The sequence below is a fragment of the Mastomys coucha genome, unplaced genomic scaffold, assembly GCF_008632895.1.
Source record: "Mastomys coucha isolate ucsf_1 unplaced genomic scaffold, UCSF_Mcou_1 pScaffold22, whole genome shotgun sequence".
In the NCBI taxonomy this organism is placed as follows: Eukaryota; Metazoa; Chordata; class Mammalia; order Rodentia; family Muridae; genus Mastomys; species Mastomys coucha.
In genome coordinates this window covers 101403598-101421073 of record NW_022196905.1, presented here as the reverse complement: position 1 = coordinate 101421073, position 17476 = coordinate 101403598, and the positions used below count along the sequence as shown (strand labels likewise).

The 17476-nt window shown below is 44.7% G+C and overlaps 1 protein-coding gene across 1 annotated transcript in view; it reads left to right on the top strand.

Annotated features, from left to right (window-relative positions):
* Positions 1-17476, top strand: part of Cplx1 (complexin 1) — a 31821-nt gene that overhangs the window by 108 nt on the left and 14237 nt on the right. Inside the window, exons 2-3 of the mRNA XM_031337270.1 lie at positions 333-409; positions 1831-1932. Coding sequence (XP_031193130.1) covers positions 1902-1932 — 31 coding nt within the window. The 5' untranslated portion in view covers positions 333-409; positions 1831-1901. The remainder of the gene's footprint in view (positions 1-332; positions 410-1830; positions 1933-17476) is intronic.

The window sequence follows — 17476 nt, the reverse complement described above, 5'->3', positions numbered from 1 at the left end:
TCTTCCGGTCCTGCCAGCAAAGAGTAAAGCAACCCGGTCAGGAGCAGACGTGGTTGGTAGATTAGGGATGGCGACCCCAGCCCTGCGTTAGCCCTGCATTTCAGGAGTGCACTTCAGGAGGACTTCAGGAGGGTCTCCAGGCCGGGTGTGAGGAGAATGGCCCAGGCCAAGGAGGGGTCCCTAATGCAGCTGTCGCGCGCACCGGGCCAGGATCTGAGAATCGGGGGAGCGGTTGCCCCCCCCACACCTCCGCCGAGCCCCGCCCTCCTCGTCATGCGGGACGCGGGCGGGGGCGCCCCTGAGTGACGCGCCCTCCTCTCGGTGTCCTTCAGCCGCTGCAGCAACAGAGAGCGCCACATGGACCCCGCCGGCCTGAGAGAGCGCTGCTGTTGATCGTCCACCTTGGAAGGTAACCGGCGCCCTAGCAGCCAGTCCGACCTTAACCGGCTCCCTCCTCCCCCCTTCCCAGCCCAGTCTTCTTCCCGACTCCTGGGCTTCCCTTCTCGGATCTCTGCTTTTTAGCCATGGGTCTCCTACCCATATCCTAGGTTCCCCTACTCTTGATTCCTTGCCTTTCAGACCCAAGGTTGCTCAGCCTGGAAGGCGCTGTCCATCGCGAGGTGCTGAAGTGACCCTTGTTTCCCTTTTCTTTCTTGCTTTCTTTCTTTCTTCCTTCCTTCCTTCCTTCCTTTCTCTCTCTGTCTCTCTCTCTCTCTCTCTGTCTCTCTCTCTCTCTGTCTCTCTCTCTTTCTCTCTCTCTCTCTCTCTCTCTCTCTCTCTCTCTCTCTCTCTCTCTCTATCTATCTATCTATCTCTTTCTTTCTTCCTTTCTTTTTTCCCTGGCGCGCTTCGGCCTGAGACCGTGCTCCAGTCGGGCACCTCGCCCAGCAAAGCAAAGGGTGCGGCGGCCGCGAGAGAACAGGATACCTTGGTCTTTGCGGAATCTCTGCAGCGTTCTAGCCTCTCTACAGCTGGCCCTGTGGAGCCCCCATCCCCCAATTCCCCAGAGACATAGAGAAGTTTAGAAGGCAACTGGCTTTGCTGCAAAGGCATCCCTGAACCCCTAGCTTCTGGGACACTCTCCCTGCCTGGCACCCCTTCGGGTCTCATTCCGCAGAGGGAAACCTGTGAAACACTGGATCCCTAGGGACCAGGTTCCCTGACAGGAAGATCCTACAAAGAGGGATGTCTTTGCAGTTGTTGGTATTGCAGAAAACACCTTTCCAAACGCTGCTGGCACTTTAGTCCACACTGGGCATTCTGGCTTGGATCGCCCTACCCCATGCAGAAGCAGGAATGGGTCATCTGTTTCCCCTCCCACTGGAAGATGGGACTCTCTCCTCCATCCAGGGCCAGTTCTGCTGTGGGCCTCCAGAGTCTCTCTAGGAACAGATATAGTTGAGACTAGTCAGAAGTCATAAGGACCTTTCCTGAGGGGTAACATTCATGGACTTGTCTCTCCAATTCTTCCCCACAGCTCCAAAACTGCCAAGAAGCCTGAGCAGCCAGAACCTGGGTGCTACAGCAGAGCATTGACCTTCAAATGCCCCCTGGTCTCCACCCCCACTTGAGGAGGCTGGCACCAGTCTCCAGTAACTGGTGGCTCCAAGTTTGTAAGCTGCAGTAGCAGCTGAAAGCTTCCTTCAGAAACCCCAGAAGCAGCAAGATGACAGTTGGTTTGGCTGGGCTCTGAACCCTGCCATCCTGATCTGGGTATGAAAAGAAAGCCTCTCACCCTAGACTCTCGAGATAGTGTAGAGGAGAGCAAGGAGTAGATGAGGGTCTCAGGAAATGTTGGTCAGGGTACCTATGACCACCTACTCTCTCTAGGCAGAAGACCCGACCACACTTGAATGTAAAATCTGACCCCGGAGTGGCTCCTGAGGAACCAAGCCATCACCATGGAATTTGTGATGAAACAAGCCCTGGGAGGTAGGAGGGGGGCAGGGAGGGGGTAGGGAGGGGGCCATGGGTTTGGGCCAGCAGGGATACACAGACACCTGATACTCAGAGACATGTCTCTACCACTGCAGTGACACAAAAACACATGGCTGCATGACCACTTCTGACCGCACGCACAGGCTCTGCAGATGGTTGCTTACCCTCCGAACAAGCCTAAGGCAGTCCCCCAGCCCAATACTTTTGAATCCCCTGGTGACTTGAGCCCTGAGATTTAATATGAGCTATGGGGAGGAGGTGCTGTGTAAGATGACCCTGTGCTCCCATGCCATGGTGCAGTGGAACTCACTGGTCATCCTGAGATAAATCAAGAGCCAAGCAGCACTGATTAAGGTAGATACCCTAATGAGGCTTGTGAGCATCCCTCATTCTGTCAGTCCTGGGAACAAACTGTGTACCAGCATTGGGTTAGGAAACAGGATTTGGGTGATTCTAACTGTAGCACTGGGGTCTATGGGTTTCACCCAGGTAAGAGACAGTACTATTCACAAGGACAAGAAAGGATAGCTATGCAAAAGTCCCCTTCTACCGAGAAAATATAGCCCCCTTTATATCGCTGAGGGCAACCTGCTCACTCACTGTTTGAAGAGAGTTCTGTCCACACTTGGCCCAAAGTCATCTTTGTAGCTAGCAAACAGTAGGACTAGAAACTGGTAGGCGACAGCGGACTGAGTTCTTGGCCAGGAGGTGCTGAAACAGTGAGCTGAAGGTTTGGTACCCATTTGTCTGGAATGGGTTTCAGCTCAAGCCTGTAAAGTTTAAGATTGCCGTAGGTGGACTTCATGTTTGTTCAGAGCTACCTGCTCTGGGCACCCCAATACCTTTGTGTAGTCTCAGTGCTGAGAGTTCATACCAATTTTACTATTAAAGAGTCCTTGTGGCCTGCAGGGGAGCCCCTTGACTGGTGTGGGTCTCAGCTGGAATGTGTTAGGTATCTTTTGCTGGTATGGAAAAGGGAAGGGGGCCACTGACATAGAGAAAGCTGTTTTGGACCTTGGAGCCAGAAAAGAGGAGAGTATGCAGAAATAGGCATCTCCCAGAGGGTGTCTATGACCTCACTCATATGTGATGAAAAGAAGACCCAGCGTGCTTGCTGAGAGTTCACGACTGTGGTAGACTCAGGTTGAATCTAATCATAATGATTACATCACTGGGACAAGCCAGCATCCTGTATCAGAAGAGACCTGTGTTATACTCAGAAAGTCCCAGGCTGCTACAGACAATTAATTTGGTGGTTAATTCTGGCCCTGAGGTGGGCTTTTAAAGAAACCGAAATCTCTGATTTGGCTGTCTACGTAGCTGAAATTAGCTGGGTAATTGCCAGCCTGGATTCCCTCATTGTTGCATGTCAGCCCAAAGTTTCTCCTGCACCAGCAATGGGGCGTGCTTCTTAGGGTGCTGTGAGAGCTGTTGGGGTGGGGTGATAACCATCAGACATAAGCTACAGGATAGAAGCCACATACTAGGCTGAGTACCATCCAAACTACCCTATATTCAATTTACATTCATCATATGGAGATAGGGATATAACTCTCCATGAGGCTGAGTAGAACTGTAGTGGCTTTTCCTCTTTAACTTGCAGTCTTGTCATGGACCCCAAGCTCCATGTGTGTGTCATCTTTGGTGTCTTAGGTGTCTGTGAGCAAAATGTACCCAATCAAAGATGGTTGGAAGAGATGGATAAGTTCCAGATAAGAGTCAGAAGGCAACAGAAACCCCAAGACATGGATCAAACCCAGAGAAAGGTGATAAGAAAGAAAAAATAGCCCAGAAACAGACGTGTGGCTCTTTCATTGGGCCATCTCAATGTATGGTTGCAGGTTCAGTAACTTGTAATCTGCTGCTTCACAAGAGGGGTAGGTCTGGCTAGATGTGGGTGTGGTATATGCTTTTGTCTTTGCCTGGCTGTTATAGCACCATGCCTGTCAGGAGCAGCAGCCCCCACTTTGAAGCTTTGTGCCGGACATGCAGCACTTTACCCGCAACCCCGGCATATCCCTAATGCCTTCTAAGAGGCAGGCCTCGGCCACAGTGGCATCCTAGAGATGAGGCTTGCGTGTGAATTCTATGGAACAATGAGTCATGCCTCAAATTCACAGGCTTTCAGTTCAGAGATAAATTCACCTTGGATGGTTGCAAAGTTCTAGGTCGTTTCAGGTACTTCCTGTAGATGCCACGTGGACACCCAGATTCTGTTGTGGACAAGTTCAGTGGACCAGTGGGGCTCTGTCAGGCCCCAGTTCTGCTGTCTGCTAGCAGTTCTCTGTTCTAGTGGCATTTATTTCATTCTCTCTGTGGATCATGAGGTAGCTTTGGATCAGGACAGGATACTTCAGAGCCCCCACTGCATGAGAAAAGAAAGATTTAAGATGAAGGTCTGGTGCCTTGGCTTGGGCCAGGTGGACAAGTGCCCAGGGTGTGGCTTATGCAGAGCTGAGTAAGCCTGGATAGTGTTATTGAGGAGGAGCCTGGCCAATATGAGGACTCAGGTGTCCTTTCCATCTTCTGGATCAGCTGTTTTGTCTATTACAAATTCCCACCATCATGTCTCAGCAGTATAGCTTTCTCTCAGTTTCTCCCACCCCTCTCACTTCACTTGCTTTGCTTAGCCATGACCCCCAGACTCCTTATGATCTCTGTACCACTATCCCTGTCCAGGCTGACACCAAGCATTGGTTCCTGAGATTCTTGCACCTGAAGCTGCTAATTGCAGGGTATGGTCTTTCTTGCCCCAGTGTAATTCTTTAGGAGTCTGAGCCAGGCCTTATTAAGACAGGACCATCACTTGCTAGCACTTTTCTTTGCTCAGTAACCACTGAAGTGCCAGGAAGTGCCACACCTGCATCTCAGGTTTGGAGGCTGAGCCACTGCTGCAGGCCCTACTGTTCTTTGATCGTTACCACCCCTTCCCTCAGTGCCCTTAGCTCCTATACCCTGCTTCATGGCTCACAGACCATCCTACAGGCAGGCCCTTGGGGCATGGTTTAGACAGTAGTGGCTTTGTCTAGATACCTTGTCAGGAAACAGCCAGCTGCCTCTCATCTTTTTTTCTCCCTACAGATACCAAACTCCCACCCCATCACATGCAACAGCATGGTACCTGGTAGCTGTGCCAGCCAGGTAGTATAGAAGGAACATTCTCTTAGGACAAAATCATAGAAGATAACGACCCCTGTTGACAAACCCATTCTTACCAAAAAAAAAAAAAAAAAAAAAAAAAAAAAAAAAAAGTCCTTGTGGCCTTGGACCACTAGAAACTTACTAATATACTCCAATCCAGTGCTCAGTGACTGAAGGAAGGAGACAGTGGTCATCACCCCTGCTGTCACCACCGGGTGACAGCTGTCTTGGGAGCTGGAAACTCCTCTACAGCAGAGTGCTCTGGAACTGGAGTCAAGCGCTCAAGCCTTATCTGTACAAGTCTGTGATTCAAGATCCTCTAGAACACTTATTGTAGGAAGCAGTAAGTAGCCCAGGTGTACAGTTATTCTTGGAGAAGATTGGGCAAGATATGAGGGTGACATGCTAGGTTTGGGCTCTTATCAGCTGAATTAGATAGAAGTAGCTATTTTGGTCCAAATAATTCAAATTATTGCTTGTTCTTGCATTATTCTCAGTAAGACACCCTATGTGTTCTGTTCTCAGAAGAGAAATATGCAAAGACCTAGAGGATAATAGGTACATAAATGGTCTCAAGAAACTCATAGGATATCCTCTTTCATTATGTATTCCAAGAGCAAACCCAAGACGGCAGGGCCTCTCACACAGCTCTTCTGCTCGGGGCCTCTCACACAGCTCTTCTGCTCAGGGCCTCTCACACAGGTCTTCTGCTTGGGCAGCTCCAGTGACCTGGGGTGACTTAGCCAGTGTGGATAGTATCCTATGGTGACCCACTCTGGGCCTGGTCTCTGAGGTTCTAGGAGGGGTTAATTCCACCCATTCCGACTCTCCCTGCTTTTGCCAGGGTCTGGTCTCAGCAACTCTATGCATCGAGTTCCCCAGACTATTGCTGGTCTTGGTGGTGTGGGGCATAGGTAGAGACTCAAGGCTTCCTGTCCTGAGAGGATAATAGGGTTGCCACGGAGCTGGGCTGCAGGTGAAGCTCTGGAAAAGTGTCTCATGATAAAGTATCAGAGAGCCAGAAGGAAAGCAGCTGGAGTTGTCATGTCGAAGAATTATGATCCTACCTTTGTCTTTTTGCACATCCATTCTTATCCTACTCCTCAGGTTTAAAGTGGCTGTTGCTATTCTGGTATCACCCTTCTACCCTGAGTAGAAACTAAGCAACAGCCCATCATCTGATTGGCAGATGTGTCCGTGCAATGTTGTGGAAGCTTTCCACTAGGCACCATGGGCTGAAGCAACTAGAAAGATAAGGGCCAGCGTAGATGCATAGACTCCATACCAGGGCAGGGACTGAGTGGGCAGCTCTCAGTGCTTGGCTAGGCAGCTTTGATGTCAGGCCTGCTAACCATGAGCCCTTCGTAGAGAGGATTCCACATTGCCTGACTTACCCAGTAGAACAGGCAGCTAACAAACACTTCAGGACAAAATACCCACACTCCTGTGCACTCAGAAGACACTAGCACAAAGCATGGCAGCAGATCCAACTTGTGCCCCATAACTCTCAATGGCTAGAAGGACACTTGAGGGAAAAAGCTTCTCTCCTTAAAGCTTGAAAGGCAGCACTTCCTTGGGAGAGGATACTCCAGCTTGATTAAGCTGCAGATCAACTTCAAATGCCTTAGTCCTGGCTGGCATTGAAGAGCATGCTGAGCACTTCACTGATTGTCATTCACATTCTGAATTGTTGGCTGGCAAAATATCTTGACTGGGACTCTGGTCCATTTCACAGCCCTAATAGTCTCTAGTTCTCAGAAGCCTTTGCTAATGTTGCACACTTCAGAATTAGTTGCGACAGGCCATCTAGCACTGGAGGTTAACTGTAGGAGCAACAGGAGCTTTAGGGTGAGGGCAAGTCCATGCTGCCTAATGCTAACTAGCCTGGCAAAGCCCAACCCAAGCTGGAAATGACATCAAGAGAGAAAAGGCAGCTTTGCAGGCTCCTCCCCAGCACCTCTCTCACCTCTTCCTTGGCTCCCTTATGTCTACTTCTATAAGGTGGTTGGAAAGGAGTAAACACCTTGCTCTGCGGAATCCCATTGTTGGAGATTTCCCACTATTAGCCATGGACTTCTTTTTTTTTTTTTAATTTTCTTTCTTTTTTCCCTTCTTTCTTTCTTTTTATTTTTTAATTTTTTTAAGTTTTTTGGTTTTTCGAGACAGAGTTTCTCTGTGTAGCCCTTGGCTGTCCTAGTACTCACTCTGTAGACCAGGCTGGCCTCGAACTCAGAAATCCACCTGCCTCTGCCTCCCAAGTGCTGGGATTAAAGGCGTGCGCCACCACCACCCAGCTCAGCCATGGACTTCTTTGAGACACCTGTTGTGTGCCTAAAAGCTCCCTGGAAGAAGGAAACTCTGGCTGGGGAATAGTAAAATACCTGTTTGGGCTCACCAAACAGAGCCATCCCCACATGCTATTGCTCCACATAATTTAGTTTCTCAGTGTTATCCTCATTTATCAGTCAGTGGTCTTAATAATACCAGTGGCACTGCTAGACCACTCTCCCTAATTTCCCTGAATTAGGAAAGACACAGTTGTTTTCTATCTCTAAGATCCTGGAGCTTCATATTTATTTCTACAGAGCCATTAGCTCAGCAGTCCATGGTTCTATGGGAAGAGAGGTGGACTCTGAGGCCAGAGGCATTCAGCTGGTGCTCAGTGTTGGATACTCTTGCTGGGTATTGCTACTGGGAATTGGTGTCCGGAGCTAGACCCAGAGGTGGAGGACTAGTTATGCAGGCTCTTAGGAAGGCTAGAGCCCTGCTGTATGTTATAGCTGTTCTTGGTCTTTCTCTCAGACTGTCATTTCTGAGGTCGCTGCACCTAATGGAAATGCCAGGATCTGGGTGCTAAGCTAGATGGAGGGTCTCCCAAGCACCCTCCTTGGGTCCTATTTCTCTATTCCTGACCATTGTCTCCTTCAATAGAGAACAACAGGGCTGTGACTTCCAGTCCTTTGACGTTGGTTGTTGGGGAGAGCACATGGCAGAGGCAATGGACTGGATAAGTCCTAGTGACTGGCAGAATGATGGAGCCAAGGGCCAGGATTACAATCACATTCAAGACTAGCTGTGACATCTGTCATGGAGCCTGACTCTGAATTTACTAATTGGTCACTTCATCTAATTTCTGTTTCCTCTCATTTTGACTTTTCCTAAAAGCCAAGATCAGATATGGTTGTCTGCCTGACACTTTGCTCCATATAGAAAAGGATAGCAGTACCTATAGAAGGCCTCCCCAGCCTCCCCAAAGGATACAGCCAGTAAGGCAACCATTTAGGCTCTGGTCAGCATATAAAGGCCCGTGGAACCACAGAAGGGGTTAGACAGAAGAACATCTTTGATGTCTCAGGTCCAAAATCTTCAGAGACTGAGTTAGTATGTTTATTCTATCTATCCCAGGACATGAGGTATAGATGTTGACTTCCACAACACAGGCTGGAATGGATTTAGAATGAAAACTGGCCTTTAGAGGACTCTGAATCTGCTTCCCAAGGCAGAGCCATAAAGAACCAATCAATATTGTGCACAAGTATGTGACCAAGTCAAAGCAAAGCTCGGGTCATAAAAACCTTCCCAGGACCTTTTTGCCTCTCTGAGTTGAAGACGTGGCATGGTCGGATTGGGGGCTTCAATACTCAAGAGAGAGATGGGATAGGTCTACAGAAGCAAGAATAAGCAGAAAGCCAACTTTCTGTGACATCAAAACACTACGCATCCCCAGTGAGCTAAGAGGCTGGGAGTTGGAGACACATGTTCAGCAAACATCTCAGACCACATACTGTGGAGTCTTGTCACTAGAAAGAAGTTTATCCTTGACCAGAAGGGATAAAAAGTTCTGGCTTTCCAGGCACAGAATGTGCTAGGAGTGAGGACAAGTGTGTCTGATGAAGGGATATTCCCAAAAAGAAGCCAAGAGGAAAGGTGGAGCTCCACTGTGGGTTGGGACTCATTGGGAATTGCTGTGGCTAGGGGCAGGGGGCTACCTAGTATCCCAGCTGGAGGTAGTTAGAATATGGAGATAAATGATTCTCCTGATTTGGCTTCTGTCACTATGATAAATACAACAACTAAAAACAACTTAGAGAGGAAAGGGTTTATTTCAGATTACAGTCCAGCATTAAGGGAAATCAGGGCAAGAACTAGAGCAAGGAACTTGGAGGCAGGAACTGAAGGAGAGACCCTGAGGGCACGTTGCTTACCAGCTTGCTCTCCATGACTTGCTTAGCTTGTTTTCTTTTGAGATCTTTTTAAAAACCTGCTACATACCTGGGAAGCAGAGCAGTAAGATTGCTACGGGCTGGCCTGGTCTACACAGCAGGTTACACTCCATTCAGGGCTACAGTGAGAGACCCTATCTCAAAGTGAAAAAAACCAGCTAAACAAAATCTTACTCGGTATTCTAGAGACTACATGTTCTTTAAATACATCATTTCAGGGTCAATGAGGAAGCTGGTAGGAATAGGTGCTTGCTGCTGAGCCTAATGACCTGAGTTCAATCCATGGGCTTCCACACAGTGGGAGAAAACTGATTCACAGAGTTGTCCCCTGACCTACATACCCACAATATGGCACATTCTTGTGTGTAAACACACACACACTAAATAAATAAATATGTGAAATCAAAACAAAAAGAGCTGGGTGTAGTATCACACCTTTAATCCAAGTATTTGAGAGGCAGAGGAAGTAGATCTCTGAGTTGAAGGCCTGACTGGTCTACATACCAAGTTCCCAGTTAGCAAGAGCCATGTATTGAGATAATGTTTAAAAAAATAAATACCAATATGTCAGCCTCAACTGCTTAAGTCAGAAATGGTCAAGACCTTGCCAAGGCAACTCTAAAGGCTTTATGTACTTTTAAAAGTATATTTTATTTAACATAGTAATTTTGTTTATTTACAGGTACATCATGTAGTATGTACCACACAGTATATAGTACATAATGTTTATATCATGTTCAAAATCTTCACCACTTACTTCCCTGACCACCCTACCCACAAAAGACAGGCTGTCACTCTGATGTAGCAGCCCCGGCTAGCCTAGCTCAAGAGCCTTCGGCATCCACCTCCCAGATGCTGGACTTCCCTATGTATTTTCATTCATTCTTATCTCCTCCTATTTTGTAGTTGTTTTTTTGTTTTGTTTTGTTTTGTTTTGTTTTGTTTTAGCTAGATGTAGAGGGTTGAGCTAACATTGTGTTTTCTCATACACAAAGTATTTTGATGTTTACATTGGATTTTGTGATACTTATAAGTTTATTTCTTTAAATTTTCTTTGCTTTGGTTTGGTTTTGGTTGTTGTTGTTTTTAAGATAAGGTCTCATTATGTAATCTTGGCTGGCCTAGAACTCACTACATAGATAAGGCTGGCCTTAAACTCATGTGCATCTGCCTCCAAAATGCTGGGATTAAAGGCATGTACCACTACACACAGCCAATAAGTTTGTCTCTTAAATTGAAAGTATATTTTCTTATTAAAATAGTATAGGGTAACAACAAGACAATACAGGCAACTATGAAAATGAAATGGCATTCTTGTAGATTCATCTCTGCTGCCAAGAGTCCTCTTACTGCTGATTTATTGCTAACAGTGTATGAGAGCCACAGGTCCATACCTAGCCAGATAGAATTGCTTCCATAGCCACTGTGGTTTAAAATAGTCATCCCACCATGAACATGAAACAAAGGGTTAGGTAATGCACCACAACAGATTCCCCCCTTTTCACGTTTTCTGGTTTATATTATAAAAGATACTTTATAATACCTTGCAGAATGTTTATTTCATTTTATGTGTGTGAGTGTTTTACCCTCATTTATGTATGTCCCTGGTGTCCATGGAGGCCAGAAGAGAGCATCAGATCCTCTGGAACTAAAATTATAGATAGTTGTAAGTTAACATGTGGGTGCTAGGAACTGAAATCAGGTCCTGTGCAAGAGCAGTACATGATTCTAACTGCTGACTCATGTTTCTATCACCTATAAAAGATACAAATGAACAAGTAGGTGCTGAAGTCTGGGAAGGTCAATGATAGGACTCTGGTCTCAGTGGTCACCACTCACAACACATGAGTCTGGTCTCATTTCCCTCCTGGAAGCACCAATTCAGCTGTGAATGGTAAATATTCAGGAACTCTGCATGATAGGCTGGCTTGGGCAAATACTCAACTTGTTGATGATGAGATATAGAATTAGTGTAGCTTAAGCTTCCAGTTTCAGAAGCAGTATATGTACATTTTCCCACGTCCCCTCCACCTTTCCTAACAAAGGCCTTGGGGCAAAGGACAGTGCATTGAGTCAACAGCTTCTCTAATACAGTGCCCTTTAGATTCATGAAATCAGTGACAACTTTAGCTAATGAGAGGAGACAGTGTTACTTTCTATTACTTCATCTACCTTCTTGGGAGGTTCCTGAGGTGCCTGCAAGCCTCCTCACACATTCCTAGGCAGATGCCTACCTGGATCAAGTGTCACTTTTGGCACCTTACAACATATGGCACTATGTTCCTAGGTGTCATCCTTGTAACTGGTGCCTGTCTCTCATACTGTAAGCTTTATTTATTGAGGAGCTAACTAGGACTGTGTGCATTTCTTACAAAGCCTTTTGTTTATCCTGTAGCTAATATGACACTTATTTTTCACTTGATACTTTCCTCTTCAGACAGCAGCCCTCAGTACCATGTGTTCATGTGGGTGACCATCCACACACACTGTTAGGTATGTTTCTCTCTTTGGAGCCTTCTGTATTGGTAGATTTCTAGACAGCTACTCAAAATAGATCTTTCTGAGAATGCTGTGGGGAGGTGAACAGGTATCTTTGTTCTTTTTCATTAGAGGCAGTTGGGCTGGGTATAAAATTACAGATTTGAATGAATTTTTCACATACAATTTAAGGTAATAGTTGTTGTTGTTGTTGTTGTTGTTGTTGTTGTTGTTGTTCCAGATTATGAGGTCTTAGGCAAAGTTAGAACCTGTCTGCTTCCAGACTGCTGCCAAGGCTTTTAGGATTACCATTCTGATCTCAGTACCAGGAATTTTTCAGAATTAAGAACTTGCTTGTTTCATTCATCCTGTTAGTATGATGTTCAATTCCTAGAAATGCTTTCCTGTTGTTTCTTTGTTCTCTTCCTTTTCCTTCTCTGTCACTAAAAACTCAGCCCTGAGCTCTACTCTGTTTTCTTCTGTTTTTGTTTTTGTTGTTGGTGTTGTTTGTCACTGTAGCTTTTATTCTTAGTTCCAAAAATTTATCTTTTAACTCTTCAGCTAAGTTTTTATCATCTGTACTTGCACCTTTAATTTCCAAGAACTTTGGAGTGTGGGTCACCTCACATTTGCTTAAGGGCAGCACCTTGTTGGTACAGTCAACGGACATAGCAGGGAAGCCTCTGGTTGCTGCCCACAGGCTTATAAAATATTGTATTTGGTTTTCCTGTCTTACTGTGTCTAACGTGCATTAATACTTTCTGTTCTAATTGGAGACTTCAAGTTCATTTTCTTCTGACTGGAGTCTGGTTTACAGACTGTGTGAGACTCTGAAGTTCCTTTTGATTATGTGTGGCGAGTTAATTGGTATAGTTCCTTTATGGAACTATGGTTCTGTCAGAACCTATGTGGCTGAGTGATCGATCTGAAGTAAGTAAGGGCTCTTCCTTCTGGACGAGGTTAGTTACTTTTCTATTGCTGTAAAGAAACACTATTATCAAGGCAACTTACAGAAGAAAGCATTTTAGGGGGCTGACAGTTTCAAAGGGTAAATCCATGACCTTCATGTAGGGAGCAGGCAGACAGACAGAGTGCCTGGACAGTAGCTGTGAGCTTACATGCTTATCTGCAAATAGGGAGGCAGAAAAAGAAATAACTAGAAATGACATGAGTTTGTGAAACCTCAAGCCCTCCCCAAGTGGTACACCTCCAACACAGTGCAACCTCCTAATCTTTCCCAAATAGTTCCACTAGCTGGGGACCAAGTATTCAAATATATGATCTTATGGGGATCATTCATTTAAACACAAGGATGCAAACATTCCCTTCAGCTCTCTCTGTAGCTCCACACTTCACTCCATCTCGCCAGTGCTTTGGATCTGCTTCTGTGTTTGTGTTGTTTTCTCTGTTTAGCATCTAAAGTAATGGGTTCCATTGTGGCATTTTCATGCATGCTTTGTTTTTGTTGGTTATCCTTCCTTTTTTTATTTTTTTATTTTTTTTAATTTTTCTTTTTACTTTTTTGAGACAAGGTTTCTCTGTGTAGCCCTTGCTGTCCTGGAATTCACTCTGTAGACCAGGCTGGCCTCATACTCAGAAATCTTTCTGCCTCTGCTTCCCAAGTGCTGGGATTAAAGTCGTGCGCCACCACTGCCCGGCTGCTCATCTTTCCTTATTCTTCTCCACCCATCTATCTCCACTCCACATTGGCTCTTTCTGTTTTCACACCAAGTATATTCAGTTACTCTTTCCCCACCTTCAGATCTGTTTTTCCTTCTCACAGTCCACTTTCTAGTTTTGTGACCTACACACATGCATGTATATAGACAGACATATATAAAAATTAAAGTATAGAATTAGAATATGAAAAAGAACATTTAGTATTTATTTTTCTGAATCTGGATTATTTCACTAAGGGTTTTTTTTTTTCCATATGACTGGATGAAATTCTATAGTCACTTTGTTGTTGATGATGTTTTTCATTTATTTGTTGAGGAACATCATACATAGGCAAGAGTTTTCTGAACTCCAGAGCACACGAAATCTTCCTAAGGATTGGCAGGTAGGACAGGTAGCACGAAATCTTCCTAAGGATTGGCAGGTAGGACAGGTAGCACTCCAGGCTATTTTCCAGCCCATTTATTGTTGCAGAGAATTCAATAAAGTATTCTTAAACAATAAAAATATCATAATTGACAAATAAATGGTATTATTCTATGAATTAAAATGTTTCTGCATAGCAGAGGAACCTATCAGCAGAGTATAGACACACCCTACAGAACAGGAGAAAATTCTTGCCAACCAAACTAATATGTAGTGAGTCTATAAGGTTCTGGAAAAATTGAACATCCCCTATTTTTTTTTTTTTTTTGTGAGATGGTCTTGTTAATCCTGCAATTTGCCAGAAAAATCAACTCCATCATTTTTGGCCAAAATTAAAGTGAGCTTTAATAAATATTAAATATTGGCCAAGAGACAGACTTTGGTCAGAACTGTTCCCCTTAATTTCCCAGCAGGAGCTTATGAGGACAAACCTATAGGGTACCATACTTTCCCATAAGTTGTTATTTTCTAAGAACTATAATTCCCAGCATTCCAGGGAGTTGCCTGGTTCCTGGGGCAGATGGGGCTTGCAATTTCCCTATGTAGCCCAAGCTGACCTAGAATTCACAATTGTCCTACTTCATCCTCCTGCATGCACCACCATACATGGCTAACGGGGTGTTTAGAAGGAAATTTCTATCATGAAACTCTACTAGAAGATAGGCTATAAACAGTTAACTTTAGCTTTTAGCATAAGAATCTAGAGAGGTAGCCCAAAGGGTTAAAACAGGGGGAAATGAATAAAATACAGAAAAACAAACCAAAGTAAGTCCTTTAAGATCAATAAAATTAATATACCTACAGCCAGACTGATCAGAAAAGGAGAGAAGAGACAAATGACAAATATCAGAAATGGAGATGTGTGCATCTCTTCAGATGTACAGGTAGTAAGAGAACAATGGATAGATATTAATATCATGCCAAGGAATTGGTCAACTTAGATGAAAGTATATACTCATTGAAAAACTGCATTAAAGAAATTAAAAAGGCAGGTCAAAGAATGGGGTGGAATGCTCATAAGACTCACATCTACTGAGAGTGGTGGCACATGAAAGAAGCAGGAGGAGGAAGAAGAAAGGAAAACTCCAAACTAAAATACTAAAGAACAAAAAGAAAACTCAAGACTAAAAATCAAAGCCAGTGTAACCTTTAGATTTGCACTGCACAGTGAGCTCTTTGGAATAGTGCATAGGAGAGTGGAAGACCAAGGTTAGCAACATCATTGCAGAATGTATCTGCATGGGAATACTTACCATGGTGCGAAATAAGTGTCTCCTTTGCCTCAAATCCATAGTTCCACCTAAGTAAGAGGAAAAACATCCAAGAGTCCCAACTGAGAGAGTGTGCAAAATTCTCAAAAGGCTCAAATAATGGGTATCATTACAAACACAAGTCTGAGACACTAGCTGGCTCAGCACAGCCTAAAGAGACATGAAAACTCTTTGTCATGTCAACTTTTGGCTGTAATCTCTGAACAGAAAAGGGGAAGTAAAAGTCCAGGAAACAGTCTGAGTATGGTGGCAGATACCTTTAATGCTAGTACACAGGAAGCACCAGCAGATGGATCTTTGTGAGTTCAAGGCCACTCTGCTCTACCTACCAAGTTCCAGACCAGTCATGACTACATATTGAGACCCTGTCTTCAAACAAACACACTCAGGAAAACTGAGTAGAAGACAGGCTTTAGATACAGTATGTCTGTGTTGGTTCACTCTTAGCAGTGTGCCTGAGAGCTGGAAGACATCAGTTACCCAGGAAGGTGCGTGCACTTCCAGGAACTTTGTCTTGTTCACCTTTATGACTCTTCTGTAAATTTAAATTGCTCTCAAAACATTTGTTTTAGTGGTTTGAATATACCTCAGTGACCAAGAGTCTGCCTGGTATTATGTGAGGCCCTAGGACTGCTAAAGTTCCAAGTACTGCCAAAAAAATTTCTTTTTTTCTTTCTTTCTTTCTTCCTTCCTTTTTTCTGTCTTTCTTTCTTTCTTTCTTTCCTTATTTATTTATTTATTTATTTATTTATTTACTTATGTTGAATTTTTGAGGCATGGTTTCTCTCTGTATCTAGTTTTCCTAGAACTCACTCTTTAGACCAAGCTGGTCTTGAACTCAGAGATCCACCTACCTCTGCCTCTCAAGTGCTGAGACTAAAGGTGTGAACCACCACTGCTTATCTTAAAAATTTTATCTTTAACACACGCACACACTTACTTAAAATTTTTTTATTACATGTATTTGTTGTATGTGTGCATGAACATGTGTGATGGTGTATTTATAGAAGTCAGAGGAGATCTTGCAGGAGTCAATTCTGTCCTACCAGGAATCAGTATTAGATTCAGGTCATCAGTCCTGGCAGCAAATGCCTTCACCAGATGAGTTATTTCACTAACCTGGAAAATATACCTGAGATAACAGTTGTGCCCCAGGATTCTTGGCCAACCTTATCTACAGAAGGAATTCCGGGTTAGTCACAGGTGTCCATCTCAAAAGAAAGGAGAGGAAGGAAGGAAGGGAGAGAGGGAGGGAGGGAGAGAAGGTAGGAGGGAGGGAGGGAAGGTGGGAGGGAGGGAGGGAAGAACGGAAGAACTGATATTCACATGACCAACAAACACATGAATAATGCTTGCAATCAGTAGTCACAAGTGAAATACAAGTAAGAAACCACCTGTCATCCACATGGTTGGCTGCGGTCAGAAGGCCACTAAGACAGTATTGAACTATCTAGGGACACAGGTTCATATTTTCCACAGTACAAGTGTAAGGGACAGACCTACCTTAGCAGGGTCTGACTATTTCTTCCAGGTGAAATCTAAATTTTCTGAACATCTTGTCAGTAACTCTCAGGATGTACCTGGGCAAGTGGCCAGTACACAGATTTGCCCCCAAGGCCCAGTTTTCAGTGTGTATCTGCAAGCCGTGGAAAAACAAGCTACTGTAACTGTAGGATTTTCCACTCACACCCCATTTCTTGAAATAATGACTCTCAAACTTACTACTTATGAATAAATACCTAGGCCATAAGTTTTGGCTTATTTCCTGACTAGCTTGTAAGTTAATTAACCTGTTTATTCTATTCCCTGAATGCAACATGGTTGGTTACCTCTCCTCATTCTCATCGGCCTGTGTTCCTCAGAGTTTGGGGTCAATCCCCACCCCCATAACTAACTCTATCCCAGAGTTCCTTTCTCCCTACCAAAACTCCCATCTCCTATTTCTTGTCTCAGCTAATGCACCATCAGCTTTGTATTGACAGGTGATGCTTCCACACAGTACACAAGAGGTTCTCTCTACCTCTCTACAAGCTACTCCACAGTGAGACCACACATGGACCGAAGAGTGGCTGTCCACATAGAAGCATGGCACTTAGCAGCTAGAACAGTCACCATTATATACTGTGGGCTCTACTGATCTGAATTTCTGGAGAACACAAGACCATTTCTGTGGGGAAATGAGACCATCTGGGTGCTGGGATGGGTTCTGTAGCTACCAGAAACCCGTCTTTGGCTTCACAGATTTATGTTTGTCTAAGAACCTCCCATTGTGCTTTAGTGGTGTGTTCTATGTGGCAGAGCACTTTTTTTTTTTTTTTTTTT